This window comes from Mustela erminea, chromosome 16 (genome assembly GCF_009829155.1).
Source record: "Mustela erminea isolate mMusErm1 chromosome 16, mMusErm1.Pri, whole genome shotgun sequence".
Taxonomy (NCBI): Eukaryota; Metazoa; Chordata; class Mammalia; order Carnivora; family Mustelidae; genus Mustela; species Mustela erminea.
This window is the reverse complement of record NC_045629.1, coordinates 43,384,950-43,401,534: the sequence shown is the minus strand read 5'-3', so window position 1 is coordinate 43,401,534 and position 16,585 is coordinate 43,384,950. Positions and strand designations below refer to the sequence as shown.

At 40.3% G+C, this 16,585-nt stretch overlaps 1 protein-coding gene across 4 annotated transcripts in view; it reads left to right on the top strand.

The window, feature by feature from the left end:
• The window catches only part of CDH17 (cadherin 17), a 110,615-nt gene that overhangs the window by 27,923 nt on the left and 66,107 nt on the right, over nucleotides 1–16,585 (top strand). Inside the window, exon 1 of one of the 4 annotated variants that reach the window (XM_032316532.1) lies at nucleotides 10,140–10,226. The exons of 1 other annotated variant lie outside the window; for it this stretch is intronic. Coding sequence is in view for 1 of the 3 variants with exons in the window: in XM_032316529.1 (XP_032172420.1) it covers nucleotides 10,403–10,427 (25 nt within the window). In the remaining 2 variants the exon portion in view is untranslated. Of the gene's footprint in view, nucleotides 1–10,139; nucleotides 10,227–10,332; nucleotides 10,735–16,585 lie in introns of those variants that run through there. 2 more of the 4 variants (XM_032316529.1, XM_032316531.1) reach the window with 2 other exon arrangements.

Genomic DNA, 16,585 nt, shown 5'->3' with positions numbered 1-16,585 from the left:
TATCATTCATGATCTATTTAAAAGTGATATAAGGTGATGGGGGAAAAGGAGATGTGAGATACAATTCCTTTTTATTCACTGCTCGCCAGCACCCACCAGGCTTTCAGAATGCTTTTGTCCTGAATTTGCCGCCTAGATAAATGACCGAGGCCATGAGTTGTCTTCTGAACTCATTTGCCTTCTGTAACAAGATATTCATCCTGTCCCAGGCAGTGCTGTTACCTTTATTTCAAGGGTTAGGATTTTTGCCCAGGAAATGCTCTGTGAATGACCCCCGTGCGGACACCTGCCATCAGTATCCACCAAGTGCTGCCCTGGGGCCTGCCAGACCCAGACAGTGGAGAAAGGGATTTGCAGGCAGACTTCCCTGGGTTTGAGGACAAACTAGGTCACTTGCCAGCTGTGTGACTCTAAGAAAATTATTTGACCTCTCTGAACCTCCCTATAATCAGCTCTGATTTCCCTGACCACTGGAGATAGAGAACCCCGAAGTATGCTGTGAAAGGCTAAAGATATTCCCACGGTGGCTGCAAATTCCTGGGGCTTAGTCTCCAGAGGACAATCTAGCCCCTGCCCCCCCTTTAATTCCCCTCACTCCCAGGTCACAGACTCCTGTGTCGGCACACGCTCTGTTTCACTCTGCACCCATCTGGCCACAAGTCCCAGCTTCTGCAAGAGGATTTTCATTTACATGCTAACAAAGGAGAATGGTTTTTATGTTTCAATACTAGTATTTTAGGACCTTGACCTCCAGATTTACCTTCTAATTCAGGAGCCTTCATTTAAAGTTTCCAAAAGGACAGATCCAGAATGTGAAGCAGAGGATTCAGCTCATGGTCTTAGCATAGAATAGTCTCTTCCAATTAGACTGTGCTCATGACTGTCTTTAAAAAAGGAAATGTCTTGATTATTTAAACAAACAAACAAACAAACAAAACCCTACTACTCACCCATTATTGACCCAGATCCTCTGCTCAAGAATAAGAAGTTAGGGAAGGTCAGGATGTGTGTGTGTGTGTGTGTGTGAGACTTGAATTTTCTCATCTTAACTTTTCTTTTTTTTTTTTAATATATTTTATTTATTTATTAGAGAGAGAGAGTACATGTGCATGTGAGAGCGGAGCAGGGGGAGAAGGACAGGGAGAAGTAGACTCTCCACTGAGCAGGAAGGCAGATGTGGGGCTCGAACCCAGGACCCTGGGATCATGACCTGAGCTAAAGGCAGAAGCTTAACTGACTCAGCCACCCAGGTGCTCCTCATCTTAACATTTCCTAGTAGAAAATTAGAAATGCAAGTAAGAGTAGAGAGAACCGTGTAATGAAATCCCATGTGCCATCCCCCAGCTCCAGCTGTTACTAGCTCAAGTCTGACCTGGTTTCACTTCTGTCCCCATCACTACCCATCCTCCCAGCCTGAATGGGTTCTTTTGATGCAAGCCCCAGACAGTAAACCACTTAACCTGTTAACTCTTTCCTTATATATCTCTACATGATAAGGACTCTTTAAGAACTGAAACCTCATAACTGTTATCACACCTAAAAATGGACAACATTAGAATTTTCCTGTTTCATTCCCCCACCCCCACTCTTTAGAAAGAATCGATTATATCAATCAGGTCCAAAAATTCTCTGAAATTTGTTTCAATCTAGAGGCCTCTTCTCCCTCCTCCCCTTCCCCTTTTCAATTTAGACACAGAAGAACACGAGTCATTTGTCCAATAGACTCTCACATTTAGTATTTTGCAACCTGATGTCATTTCATCCATAACCTGTTCTCTGACCAGCATTTCCTGCAAACAAGTTGTTAGACTTACATTCTAGAATTGGAGATCTGATCTGAGGCATGTACAAATTTTCCTTGAGAAGTCTTCATAGGTGGTATCGTAGAACTGCTCTCAGAAGGCACATAGAGACCAACTGTCTGTCTGTTCTAGGTCATCATCATGTAGAGATCCAGTATTTCAGTAGGGGTTGCAGAATGATAATATTCCTTCATTTATTAGCTCAGAAGACTTCTCTAAAGAGAAGCTTTTCCTTGAAAAATATTTGGTTACCCTGAGACTCAGTTGTATAGGAAGGGCAGGTTAATCCTTGATTCTTGCCCTGTATTTCCATGTTTTCAGAATAATACATTGGTTCTTTACATCTTCTGAAGGTGATGAATACATTTTTGTTGTGATCTCATGGAACTTACATATTTCGTGTGATTCATATTGTGGTCATTACTCTTACTGGTTCTCAAAATTTTCCATCTTTTGCTTGTGAGAGCCTCTCGCTGTTGGCTTCTGAATCTTTGATACAACCACAGTTGTTTTTGATAACTTCCTTGCTGTCTGCTATGACAAATGTTCTAGGCACATTTTGTAGATTTCTTGCTGCAAACCTAGAATCAGCGATTTCTCCAAGGAGGCTTAATTCCTTTTGTGAAAAATGATATTTAAAGATCACAAACTGGTTGTAGGGCTGGCCGTTGCTTACAAGTTTGTCATTGTTTCCAGGCTGTTTCAGTGGACAGAATGATAAAAAATATTTAGTGTAAAATACATCATGAGTTCAAGCTAATATTTTGAATTTGGATTTAGTGAGCATGGTTTTTTATTTAGCTTCTTTGATTTTGTATTTGCATATTTTCTCTCTTCTGCCTAAAATCCTGGTTCCAAACAATATTAACTTAATTACTTTCTGCTTTACTATGTTTCAGAATAACAATAATAATGTCATTACTAACAGTATGATGTCTGAAACAGTTTAAGATTCTTTAAAGTTATTTTTGTCCTTAAGATCTATCCCACTAGGGATACATAGTGTTTTAAAATTAGTGTTTTAAAATACTTGTATTAATTCCTTTCAGTGTTTATGTTGTTAGCTCAATACAAAAGTGAAGTTCATTTGTTTCATTTGCTTTCAATTTTTAGGAATTGTTTTCTTTTCATTTTGATTTAAGATTATTTTTTAACTGTGTAAAGAATTGATGTGGTTCTGAGGTCAAATCTATACACTGAGTCACACCGAGAGAATTTCTAGCTCTATTTCTTGTCCTCTGCACCTTGATCCCTTTCTTCCCTGATGGTAACTATATTTGTAAGTTTTAAAAAACACTTTTATAAGTAATCTCTACACCCCATGTAGGACTCAAACTCATGACCCTGAGATCAAGAGTCCTGTGCTCTTCCGACTGAACCAGCCAGGTGTACCCCCATGCCATGGTGACCATTAAACAAGTGTGGTTTATTCTTCTATTTTCTAAAGTACAGATGGTTCGAGACTTATGCTGGTTCAACTTAATGATTTTTCAATTTACAATGCTGCAAAAGTGATACACATCAGTAGACATGGTACTTCAAGTTTTGAACTTGGATTTTTTTTCCTGATATGCAGTTCGATCTTCTCATGATGCTGGGCAGGGGATGTCACAGCTCCTAGTCATCCAGGAAATCATGGGGGCAAACAACCAATGTACTCACAACCATTTTGTAACCATTCAACCCTTTGTTTTTCATTTTCACTACAACAGTCAATAAATTACAGGAGATATTAACACTTGATTATAAAATAGTTTTTTAAAACTTTTTTAAAAAAAGATTTTATTTATTTATTTGATAGACAGAAATTACACACAGGTAGGCAGAAAGGCAGGCAGAGAGATAGGAGGAAGCAGGCTCCCCGCTGAGCAGAGAGCCCGACCTGGGGCTCGATCCCAGGACCCTGGGACCACGACCCAAGCTGAAGGCAGAGACCCCAACCCACTGAGCCACCCAGGTGCCCTTTTTTTTTTTTTTAATTTTATGAGTGATATTTATTGACATGGAAAGGAGGTTCACAACATATTGGTGAATGAAAACAGATTACAGAACAGCATTTTTGTAAAATTAAAGACCCAGGAAGGTCAGCAAAATGTTCATGGTCTTCTCTGGGTGGTGACATTTCAGATGTTCAATTGACTTTTAAGTTTTCTTCATTTTTTTTTTTTTTTGTTTCTAGTTTTTATATAAATTCCAGTTAGTTAACATATACAGTACTACTAGTTTCAGGTGTAGGATTTAGTGATTCATCAGTGACACACAACACCCAGTGCTCATCACGGGTGCCCCATCACCCAGTTAGCCCATTCCCTGCCTACCTCCCCTCCAGCAACCATCAGTTCGTTCTCTGTAATTAAGAGTCTGTTTTATGGGGCGCCTGCATGGCTCAGTGGGTTAAGCTGCTGCCTTTGGCTCAGGTCATGATCTCAGGGTCCTGGGATCGAGTCCCGCATCGGGCTCTCTGCTCAGCAGGGAGCCTGCTTCCTCCTCTCTCTCTCTCTCTCTCTGCCTGCCTCTGCCTACTTGTGATCTCTCTCTGTCAAATAAATAAATAAAATCTTAAAAAAAAATAAAGAGTCTGTTTTATGGTTTGCCTCTCTCTCTTCCCCCCATCACAATTGTTCATTTTGTTTCTTAAATACCACACATGAGTAAAATCATATGGTATTTGCCTTTCTCTCATTGACTTATTTCATGTAGCATAATACACTTTAGCTCCATCCATGTTGTTGGAAATGGCAAGATTTCATTTTGTTTTATGGCAAAGTAATATTCCATTGTATATGTATGCCATAACCTCTTTTTTTTTTTTTTAAAGATTATATTTATTTACTTCAGAGAGTGAGAGAGTGAGAACATGATCTGGGAGAGGGGCACAGGGAGAGGGAAAGAAATCTTCAAGCACAATCCCCGCTGAGCAGGGAGGTCGATGCTGGGCTCAATCCCAGGACCCCAAGATCATGACCCAAGTGGAAATCAAGAGTCAGACACTGAACCAACTGAACTATCCAAGCACCCCTGTATACCACAACTTCTTTATCCATTCACAGTCAATGGACATTTGGGCTCTTTATATAATTTGGCTATTGTTGATACTGCTGCTATAAACATTGGAGTACATGTATCCCCTTGAATCGGTATTTTTGTATTCTTTGGGTAAATACCTAGTAGTGCAGTTACTGGGTCAGTGCGTAGTTCCATTTTTAGCTTGTTGAGGAACCTCCATACTGTTTTCCAGAGTGGCTGCCCCAGTTTGCATTCCTGCCAACAGTGTTAAGAGGGTTCCCCTTTCTCCATATCCTTGCCAACAGCTGTTATTTCCCGTGTTGTTAATTTTAGCCATTCTGACTGGTGTGAGATGGCATCTCATTGTAGTTTTGATTCATATTTCCCTGACGATGAATGATGTAGGGCATCTTTTCACTTGTCTGTTTACCATCTGGGTGTCTTCTTTGGAAAAATGTCTATTCGTGTCTTCTGCCCATTTCTTAAATGGATTATTTGTTTTTTGGGTGTTGAGTTTGATTGGTTCTTTATAGATTTTGGATATTAACCCTTTATCAAATATGTTATTTGCAAATATCTTCTCCCATTCTGAAGGCTGCCTTTTATAAAACAGCTTCTGTGTGAGATGATTTTTGCCTGAATGTAGGCTAATGTCAGTGTTCTGAGTGTGTTTAAGGTTGGGTGGGCTAAGCTATGAAGTTCAGTGGGTTGCATGTATTAAATATATTTTCCACTTACAAAATTTTCAGTTTATGTTGGGTTTATCAGGACATAACCACATCATAAAGCAAGGAAGTTCTGTATAAGCAAGTGCCCGTATGTATGTTTTTATATATGTACATAGTTTTACACACAGATATATATATCTGTATCTTCTTAGAGAGTAGATGAATAGTAGCATACTATATACACTTTTTAGAAATGTTGCTTCTTTCACTTACTATATCCTAGAGCTTGCTCTATATGGTTTCCGTAGAATTCAATCCTATTCCTTTTAACAACTGTAACTGTCCATTCATTGAATGGATATATCACAACCTTATTGGTCAACATTTTGGTTGCTTTCAGTTTTTAGTAATAACTAGTGCTGCAAGAATAACCTTGTATACCTATCTTTGGAAAGTTTTTTCAGTGTCTTGATGGGGTAATTCCTACAAGTGAGATTTCTAAGATAAAGGGTAAGTGTAATTTTGCTAACATTGCCAAATTCCCATCCATGGGGTTGTATCGTTTCGCATTCCCACTAGCAATGTGTGAGAGTAACGTTTCCCCATAGCCTCTTCAACAGGGCTTGTATTTGGGTATTTGTTAATCAGATAAGTAATAGTTTTTAATTTACAATTTTCTCATTTTTAATGAGGTACAGTGTTTTTTTCTTCATATGTCTTAGGGACATTTGCATCCCTTTTATTATGAACTGTTGTTCATATTGCTTGCCCATTCATCCACTTTTTTGGGGTCCTTTTTGTTTCTATTTTTAGCAGGTCCTATACACTAAATATATCAACCCTCTCTCCATTATTGTTGCATATATTTTTTCCCCTAATTTATCATTTCTTTTTAATTTGCTCTAGGTGTTCATGTCCATGCAAAATTTTTAAATAAATTAGTATTAAGTTTCTCAATTTTTCATTGTTGTTTCTTGTTTTGAGTTAGGGAAGTTTTTCCATTTCCTGGTCGTAGAGGAACTCACTTTCTAGTACTTGTATAGTTCTTAAAATTTTTTTAAAAGAAAGTTCTGATCTATTTGAAATGTATTTTGGTGTGTGGTATGAGGAATGGATCTTTGCCATATTCATGAAGGTTTTTGATCAGAAGAGGGTAGCTGCCACCAGGCAAAGACTCAGCTATTTGATTTGGACCTGGAAGGTGGTTATTCTGAGCTGTTTTCCACTCAGAAAAGTCTTTGGTTCAGAGGTAGAACTCACAAACTTCTGTGGTTAAGAGCCAAACTCACCAGGGTCTGCAATTAAGATACGAAAGTTCCTCAATATTGTCTACCACAAACTAGAGATGTTAAAAGTAATTTGTATGGTGTTGAGCACAAATAGAGGTGGAAAAAGGCTCCAAGAATCCAAATGGTCCGTAAGCAAAGGAGCTTCTATACTTCAAACACCAGTAGTCAGGCAGAGGGCAAAGCTGACAGGATTTTACAAGTTGACAAGCCTGGCCTGTATTCTAGGTAAAGGAGGACCTTTCTACCTTCAGCAGAGTTGACCAGAGGGCTGTCTCCAGACAAGATCATCATTTTCTTTTTTCTCAGAAGCTGGTTTGGATGCTCTGGGGTGAAGGATCACGTGGTTCAAGGGAGGCAGAGAAGAAACAATGTTGGACATGAGCTGATCATTGCTGAAACCGGGTGATGGTCCATGGGGTTCATGAAGTTATTCTCTCCACTACTGTCTTTGTTTGAAATTTTCTATTACAAAATGTTAAAATGAGAAAATTCAAGTCATACACAATGGCCAGGATGAAGCCTTTGGTATCTAACTATAGCCTACAGATACTCCTGTGGGCCTTCTGCAATCTTCTGTGAGTCAAATTAATCACTAGGTGGGATTTCATTAGTTTAAACCCCTGCAGAAAAGCCTTTATTAAATTACATTCTAATGCTGTATCTTTTGCTTTTGTCAATAGTGGTTGTAAAAGTTGTCTTCATAGAGAATGTTACTGCATCTTCTATGCAATCAATCCCAGGAGATCTTACATTGTTGGGTCTACACTCTAAAGCAGGAGGTTTAGTCTGATTCAGGTACATTTTTTTTTTCAACATGACTCCTCCATAGACAGTATTGCGTACTTCTACCAGGAGGCAGATGGTGACCAGTTTATCTCTTTATGATTTGCCTATACTATTCCAATAAGGTTGGCAAAATGGTAAGATCTGAATTCTATCACTCACTTCATTTATTTATTAAAAGATGTCTATAAGAGAAACTTTTCCCTGTGATGCTAGCATTCTTCCCTGCCCAGCACAGCAGACATGACTTAAATTTGGAAAATGCTAAGGAAGTGACCACCAGTTGTTACCACCTCAGGAGGATCTTAGTGAGGCCAGGAGGCTTCTGAAATGGAGAGCTCTGAATTTGGACAGAGTACTCTAGATGAATTTATATAAATATGTCCTGGACAGAATATAGGAGCATAGGAATAAATAGGACTGGTTTAACATTGCCTACTTAAATATCAGAGAGTTTGCCAAAAGCAACAATTCTAGTTTTGGCATAAATTCCCCAGAGCTGCTCTTTAGATTATTAGACAACAGAGCTGGGTGTATACTAAGGCCTCTTCCTGTTAGTGGCAGAGGAGTCACCACGAGGCCAAATGATAAGAGAAAGGAAGTGGTCATGGTGTCCGGAGTAGAAGCTGTAACTAGGATGTCCCTGTAAATCAGGAACAGTGTCCACAGTGGCAAAGATCTCAAGTTACCACATCCGAGTTCAAATGGTAGGTGGGTCATCTAGCAGCTATGTGTCCTGGAGCAAGATATTTGACTCCTCTGAGTTTCCATTTCCTCAGTTGTAAATGGGGCTTGGAGACTGTGATCTACTTTTCAGACTTGTGCACATTAGAGATTACATAAGCCAAGCACTTTGCCCGATGCCTGGTATAGAATAGATAATTCTCTAAATAGAGATAATCAAAATAGCTGTTTATTTCTCAGAGTAAATAGTGGAACAAGAGTCGGGACTCATCCTAAAATCCAGTAGAAGAACGTGTTTAAATTCAGTAGATGAAGAGATGGTAAAATAACTTGTGGATGAATCAGATGGGTGACATTTGAAAATTGTGCCAAGTTCCTCAAGGGGAGAATTGTAGGCTCCACAAAAGATGAAGCTGTTGCTGCAGGGCTGTAGAATCAGGGCAACTATCCAGTCAGCTACCCATAGAAACCAAGTTCCTGCCATACTTCCAGAAATCATTTGGTGAGAAATGCTACGTCCAAATTGCATCTACTCTGATGTCTCATGATTCATTTCAAGTTTCTCATCAATGTTTGTTGTATGTTAGCTATTTTTTTTAATAGATTAGCTTTTAAAATAGACCTTACACGAAGATTTGAGCTTAACTTTCTGTGACTTCCTTTGTATTTTGCTTGGTGTGGTAAAGACACCAGATTTTAATTTTAGTTGTCTAGCAGTCTCTGATACCACAAGATAGGGTGACTAGCCTCCTAGTTACTTAGGTTTGTGACAGATGAGGCTAATTGTTCTTGGTTTCTGGTCTGAGTGTGGTTGGCAGGAGCAGATGCTTAAGGCAGGTGGAGTAGAGTTGAAAACCTCCTTAGAAAAGTCACTAATGGGGGCACCTGGGTGGCTCAGTGGGTTAAGGCCTCTGCCTTCGGCTAAGGTCATGATCTCGGGGTCCTGGGATCGAGCCCCGCATCGGGCTCTCTGCTCAGTGGGGAGACTGCCTCCCCATCTCTCTGCCTGCCTCTCTGCCTACTTGTGATTTCTGTCTGTCAAAAAAAAAGAAAAAAAAAAAACCTTTAGAAAAGTCACTAATGGGTGCGCCTGGGTGGCTCAGTCATTAAGTCGCTGCCTTGGGCTCAAGTCATGATCTCAGCGATCATGGGATCCCTGGACCTGGTCATGGGACCTGGGATCGAGCCCTGCTTCAGGCTCCCTGCTCTGTGGGAAGCCTGCTTCTGTTCTCTTTCTCGCTATGTCTCTGTCGAATAAATAAATAAAATCTTAAAAAAAAAAATCACTTCTTTAAACAAACAAACAAACAAGAAAAGAAAAGTCACTAATGGAAAATGTTGGGAATCTTCTCTTTCCACCTTCAACATACACGTAAATATCATGGGACCATTTTTAGACAGAGTTCAGAGCTCTCTACAAAGACCTCTAATGCACCTTAGTGTTTCACCCCCTTGACTAGGCCACTGAAGCGATGAGCACAGAGTTGGGGGATGTGGTATCAAGGGTCTAGTGCAAGATTTCCAAATTCATGCTGGTGATGCATATAGAAGTTAAAGAGTAGCGTTTGAACTGGATTCAGATCCCAACTTGCCAGTTTCTGAAGTCTGTCATCTTGAAAACTCTGCCTTAAAGAACAGTACACTAATTTATCATGGAGTTGGAGAAAGATGGGGAGAAATAAGTTCTTCCTGCCTGTGTCAGGCTTGGGAAATGTGCCACTGGCACCATGACCCCAGGACGAGTTCCCTGGCAATTCTCTCCACATTCCTTTGCTTCATGACCAAAAAAAGAAAAGGACCAAAAAGCTTTGTATTCCAAAGAGAGAAGAAAATTAATTTTCATAGCCCAAAGTCCCTGTAGACTCATGTTAAATTCCAGAACGAAGGTCCACAAGTCAGCATGGCTGTATTGGGAGCCACACGATAGTCCAATAATGGAGAGAATATTCAGTCACTAAAGGGAGGGTAGTTTTTAGAAAGCCAACAAATCAGAGGTAATTCAGTTATTGCTGGGAGCAAGGGGGGCCTGGCATTATGTATAACTCTGAGCAGTATTGGTCACTAGGCTTGGCTTGTCTGAGCTGAGCTAGATAGAGTAAAGCTAACCACTTCCTGATTAGTTCTGGGAAAGGGGGACCTTCCTCCAGAGCAGCTGAAAGACAGACACCGAATGGGACTGAACCCGAGCCAGCCAGGTGATGGTAGTGTTCCACGACAAGGGGGGTCAGGAGAAACCCTGGGGCCATCAGTGGGGAGAAGATTGGGGTGAAAAATGCTCTGTGAGACAAAGTGGTCAGGGTTACTCTTAATGGGAACGAGCCCTGGGCAGGTTTCTCAGTGGGGACAGGATTCCTGGTGACGTCATTCTCAGGAAAGGGGGCGTGGGATGGATAGCTAACGGGAGCTGTATTGGGGAGCAAGGGCTGCTATTTCGGCTGTGGATCTGCGGGCTGATCTGGCTGCTTGGTGAACTTGAACCTGTCTGAGTGCCGTACCTTGTGGGTGAGTAGAGCCTGGCAGGGACACTGTCTACAGGCAGGAGCCGTTAGCTGAGGGTAACTGATAATCGCTTGGACTTTCTTCTTCTATTCTTACCTGGATTTAAACTGTGGAGAGTCTGTTTTTACCTTCTTTGTTCCTCAATTTTTTTCTTTGCGCAGTAATAATAATAGCCATCTCAGGGTTGTTGTGAAGATTAAATGAGCTAATAAAGAGGGGGAGCAGTTAGAAAAGGGCCTGGCATGCAGACGTGAGACCCGTGGGGCTCCACTCAGCAGGGCCCTGGCACCAAGGACAACTTTCAGGATGATTGCTGGCAGCTTTCACCCAAGACCCCCCCATCAGGATGCCTGTGATTCTCTGCAGTCAGGTGTGAGAACTCCTGAGCTAAAACATTATTTTTTTTCTTTTTATAACTGTTTATTTATCTGAGAGAGGAGAGAGAGAGAAAGAGAGTGGGGGGGGAGGGGCAAAGGGAGGCAGACAAGCAGACTCTCCAGCTGAGCTCAGAGCCTGCCACGGGCTTTCATCCCAGGACCCTGAGATCATGACCTGAGCCGAAATCAAGAGTCGGACACTTAACCGACTGAGCCACTCAGGCGCCCTAAAATTTATTATTTGTATCCAGATAACTCTTTCCTAGATTAAAAAAGAACGGTGGGTTTTGGCAGACTTTTTGTCAAGCCTTGTGTTCTTCCATGTTTCTGGTTTTCTTTTGTATAAAGTGGAGACTTAGGGCAGGTACAGCTACCTCTGTCTTGTAAACCTGCTTGGCTATAGTTGTAGTTCCAGGCAATTACCTCTGTTTCTCATGCTGAGGCAGCAGCCCCGGGAAGATTCAGGAGTAAAAAGCCCATCTGGAGCGGCCTCATGGTCAGGCCATTCAGATTTCAACCGGGGCAGCTGGGGAAGCGGGCTCCGGCCATTTAAGATGCTCTGCTGGGTCTCCTCCATGCTTTGCTAGAAGGATGACCTGGCGCCCTGAGCACTTGATGATGAGGCGAAGGACTCTCCAGTAGATTCCGTCCTTATCACTTTCCCTCCACCTCCACCTCTGCACTGTGGGGTGCTTCTATGTGCCCAGTTTCCACAGGGCCGTTCAGTGGATCACAGAGGTGAGATTTTGGTTCCTGTATTTTATCATACAGCAACTGGGAAATTCCAGGCTTAGGATAATAGGGTTTTTTTCCAGCCATTCTGAGTTGTTAGTGAGACTAGGCTTAATGTTATCCTGAGCAGGAAGACCAAAGAGAGGAAAATTTTCTCCTCTTTGTCTCTCGAGTTACTAGGATTAGTAGAAAGACAGTGGAGAGGTCAGAGGTGTTTCTAGTGTTGAACTAGCTGAGCTGAAACCCTAAGAGATGGAACCAAATGCCCTGTGGGGGGAGATAAAAGGGGAGATAAAATAATAAGTAAAACAGATATACTTAAATGAAAATAAAATAATTTTAAAAATTCCAATGTATCTGTGATAATAGAACACAAATGATATGTTTTGAAGGGACTGGGTTGAGGTGGCAGAAAATGTTCTTTCTTTTATTGATGTGTTGTATCACATTGACTGATTTGCGGATGTTGAACCAACCTTGCAGCCCTGGAATAAATCCCACTTGGTCGTGGTGAATAATCCTTTTAATGTACTGTTGAATCCTATTGGCTAGTATTTTGGTGAGAATTTTCGCATCTGTGTTCATCAAGGATATTGGTCTATAGCTCTCTTTTTTGATGGGATCCTTGTCTGGTTTTGGGATCAAGGTGATGCTGGCCTCATAAAATGAGTTTGGAAGTTTTCCTTCCATTTCTATTTTTTGGAACAGTTTCAGGAGAATAGGAATTAGTTCTTCTTTAAATGTTTGGTAGAATTCCCCCGGGAAGCCGTCTGGCCCTGGGCTTTTGTTTGTTTGGAGATTTTTAATGACTGTTTCAATCTCCGTACTGGTTATGGGTAGAGGTGGCAGAAAATGTTTAGCCTATGTCTTGAATATTCCTGTTAGGGTGGGATTGATTACAGGGAGTAATTCCTTTTTTTGGGAACATACTTACTGAGATAAAGTTCATATGTTATAAAATTCATCCTTTAACGTATAGAATTCAGTAGTTTTTAGTATATTCACAGAGTTGTGAAGCCATCATTGCAAAGAATTTTAGAACATTTTTATCCCCAATAAAAGAAACCCCAGATCCTTTAGTTATAACCCTCCAACCTCCTACCCCACCCCCTGGCCACAGGCGACCATTAATGTACTTTCTACTTCTATGAATTTGCCTATTCCAAACATTTCATATGAATAGATTCATATGGTGTTTGGCCTCATAGGTTTGGCTTCTTTTACCCAGCATAATGTTTTCAGTGTTGCTCCATGTTGTAACTCATATCACTCCTTCATTCTTTTTTGTGTATGAATAATACTCTGTTGTCTGGGTGAACCACTTTTATCCAACCAGTCATCAGTTGATGGACACCTGGGTTGTTTTCACTTTTGACTATTATGAAAAATGCTGCTATGAACATTCATGTACCAGATTTTGTCTGGACATACATTTTCATCTCTCTTGGATAGATACTTAGGATACCTAGAGTCACTGGGTCGTATGGTAACTCTATATTCAAGGTTGTTTTTTTTTTTAAGATTTTATTTATTTATTTGACATAGAGAGAGAGATCGAGTAGGCAGAGAAGCAGGCAGAGACCGAGGGGGGAAGCAGGCTCCCAACCAAGCAGAGAGCCTGACATGGGCTCGATCCCAGGACCCTGAGATCATGACCTGAGTCAAAGGCAGGGGCTTTAACCCACTGAGTCACCCAGGCGCCCCCTCTATGTTCAAGTTTTTGAGGAAATATTCATTCTTGTTTCCCAAAGTTGCTGTATCATTTTACATTCCCTCCAGAAGTGTATGAGGACTCTGACTTCTCTATTTCCTTTCCAATACTTCTTGTTGTCTGCCTTTGTTATTATGGTTACCCTAACGGGTGTGAAGTAGTAGCTTACTGTGGTTTTAATTTCCATATTGCTGATTAATAATGATGTTGAGCCTCAGTTCATGTGCATGTTGGCTATTTGTATATCTTCTTAAAAAATGTCTGTTCAAATCCTTTGTCCAATTTGATTGGGTTTTTATTGTAAGATTTTTTTTAACCATGTTCTAGATTCAGTTCCCTTCTTAAATAAGAGTTGCTATATTTTCTCCCATTCTGTGAATTCTTTTCATTTTCTTAATACTGTCCTTTGAAGGAAAAAATCTTAATTTTCAGTACATTCAATAGGTTTTCTTTTCTATTGTTATTTGTGTGTTTGACATCATATCTAAGAAACCACCCACTGACAAACCCAAGGTCATGAAGATTTACCACAGTTTCCTTCTAAGACTTCTATAGCTTTAGCTCTTAGTGCTTTGATCCATTTTGAGTTAGTCTTTCTGACTTGTGTGAAGGAGGGGTCCAACTTCACTTTTTTGTGTGTGGGTGTCTAGTTGTTTCATTACTGTCAAAAAGACTACTTTCCCTCTCTAGGAAATACTTCCTAAGGACTAAATTTTCAGAGGCAGTCCCAACATCCTGGTGTCTAATGAGTGACCCACCAACAGAGAATGGCAAGTGCAGATTCAATGGGATAGAGGAGGCAGAAGCCAGATGCTATGGCCTGAAAGTGAACCAGCTGTGAGGAAATGTTCACATTGGTGAAATCTGATAAGGGACATAGAGATAGGTCTCGGGAAACCAACAAGGTTATTGTAATTTCTTGGAATTTAAAGAAAATCTGAGGTCTAATACGAAGTTCCATAGACCCAGAAAAAGTGTCTGAGGGAAGATGTGCATATTTGGATCTTCTGGATCCAATCTGCAGGTATGACATCAAACCAACTGCATCACTGTCTGAGACAGAATCTGCAGAAATGGATCCTAAATCGTGGGGAAAAATTGATCTCAAGTATGGGTTTTGCTACCTATGGACAAATAAAACACAGGATCCCTAAGCATGTGTTTCTCACACATGTCTCATGTGACAAGGGGTCATGTGATCACTTGCATCAGAATTCCAGAGTGCTTTAAAAATGTCCACTCCTGGGATGCCTCCCAGACTTAGCGAACTAGGATTTCATGGTGTAAGGCCCAGTTTTAACAAACTCTCCAGGTTTAGAAAGCTCTATAAGACCTTTGTCCACTGTATGGCTGATGATGGGGATGTTTACTAGCCACTCCATTAGTCAGCCATTTCCTGACACGGTAACTAGAGCCTGATTAAGGACATCGCCTTTTGGGCTGTTGCTGGGAGCAACCAGCTACAGATGGAGTTAGAGTATTTTTGGAAGAAACAACTATAAACTGGGTCCATGTTTGTCCAAGTAGTGAGGGGGAATACTCCAACCTCTGTTAGCCTCAAACTGTCTTTTATCAATATTTTTAGGAGGAGCACAGGTGACTGTCAACGAAATTTTGCAATAGCACGATGTATGGTCTAGTGTTTCTTATTTGGAATTAGTGATGTATTTGAGCTGAGTCTTACATCATTTAATAGTTCCTGAAAGTGTTCTGCTTTGGAAAATTGCCCCCCTCTGCTGCCACTGTAAACAGCAGTAACAACACAAAAACCCAGACTCAAGCAAACCTAAACACAAGTATCCGAGCTATGTGAAGCAGACCTGTGTTGCTTGAGTTTATCAGAAAATGGACACTATCCTGGCCAGTGAAAGTAACCAGGGAAAATCTTGCTTCTCTGCCTAAAACATTCACTAGCAGAAAATAAATTTCACCTCGTTTCACTAAATAAATCTGAACAAAGGATGTAAAATATTGGTTTGTGGGGGTGTGAAATCCTTTACTTGTTTGGGTTCATGTGAGCCTGTGTGTAATCCTGACTCTTTGGAATTATTGAATTAAGCAACTGAAATGAGTTTGATTCTAAAAAGTGTATACTGAGTGCCCACGGAAGACAAAGTTTGTGCCATCATTAAGTTATCAAGAGCAAGAGAGATATTAAATAAGTAGCTGAAAATACTCTTGTCCATTTCTGTTTGTGAGGCCTATGTGTTGATAAATTCATTATAAAATGCTCCCAAATACAGGCTATGTAACACACAAAGTAGATGTTAAAATACAAGTGCATGAAAGATGGAGAAACTTAACATTCATAGATCTCATTTACTTTGAGGTGTCAAGAGTAAAAATATTAGAAATGTAACATACTTAGAATTTTAAGAATAATTCCAAGTTTTCCTGGAGTTTTTATCTGGGATGCAATCTTAGCTTCATTCCCTTCTAACTGACATTGTCAATAAATTACAACATTACTGATATATTTTCTAGGGCTAATGTTGCAGGAACAGTTAAAACGTTAGACAAAAGTGGTAAAATGTTTTAAACACCGTGAATCAGTTAAAAGCATCTGCCCAGATCTTTTCAACTCTTCATTTGTTTCTTTCGTATAAATCATTTACATCTCCTTTGCTTTGGTAAAGGGGAATCAGTAATTTACCAATTAAATTTTCTTTATTCCCATTATTCCTGAATCTGTGTTAAGCTATTGAACTAGCAATGTTTCACTTTTACATGAAAATGAATTCCTAAAATGCGGTGGTGTTTATCCTGAAACACAAGGCAGAACATATGAAATGATAAGATCCAGATGATTTTACAAATTATAAATATGTATAATTCATAATGGTGAAACATACAGCCCTCAGAACCATGCTAACCCTTTATCCTGCAAAGCAGAGGAAAAGCCTTTATAATTTAGAGATGTGATCACCTGTTGATTTTTCTAATGGGTGGTTTTGGCCTTTTAGAGATCTACCAACCTGCTTCTTTGACTTGGAAGCTAGAGGCTGGAAGTAGCATAAAATGTACAGAGAAGCCC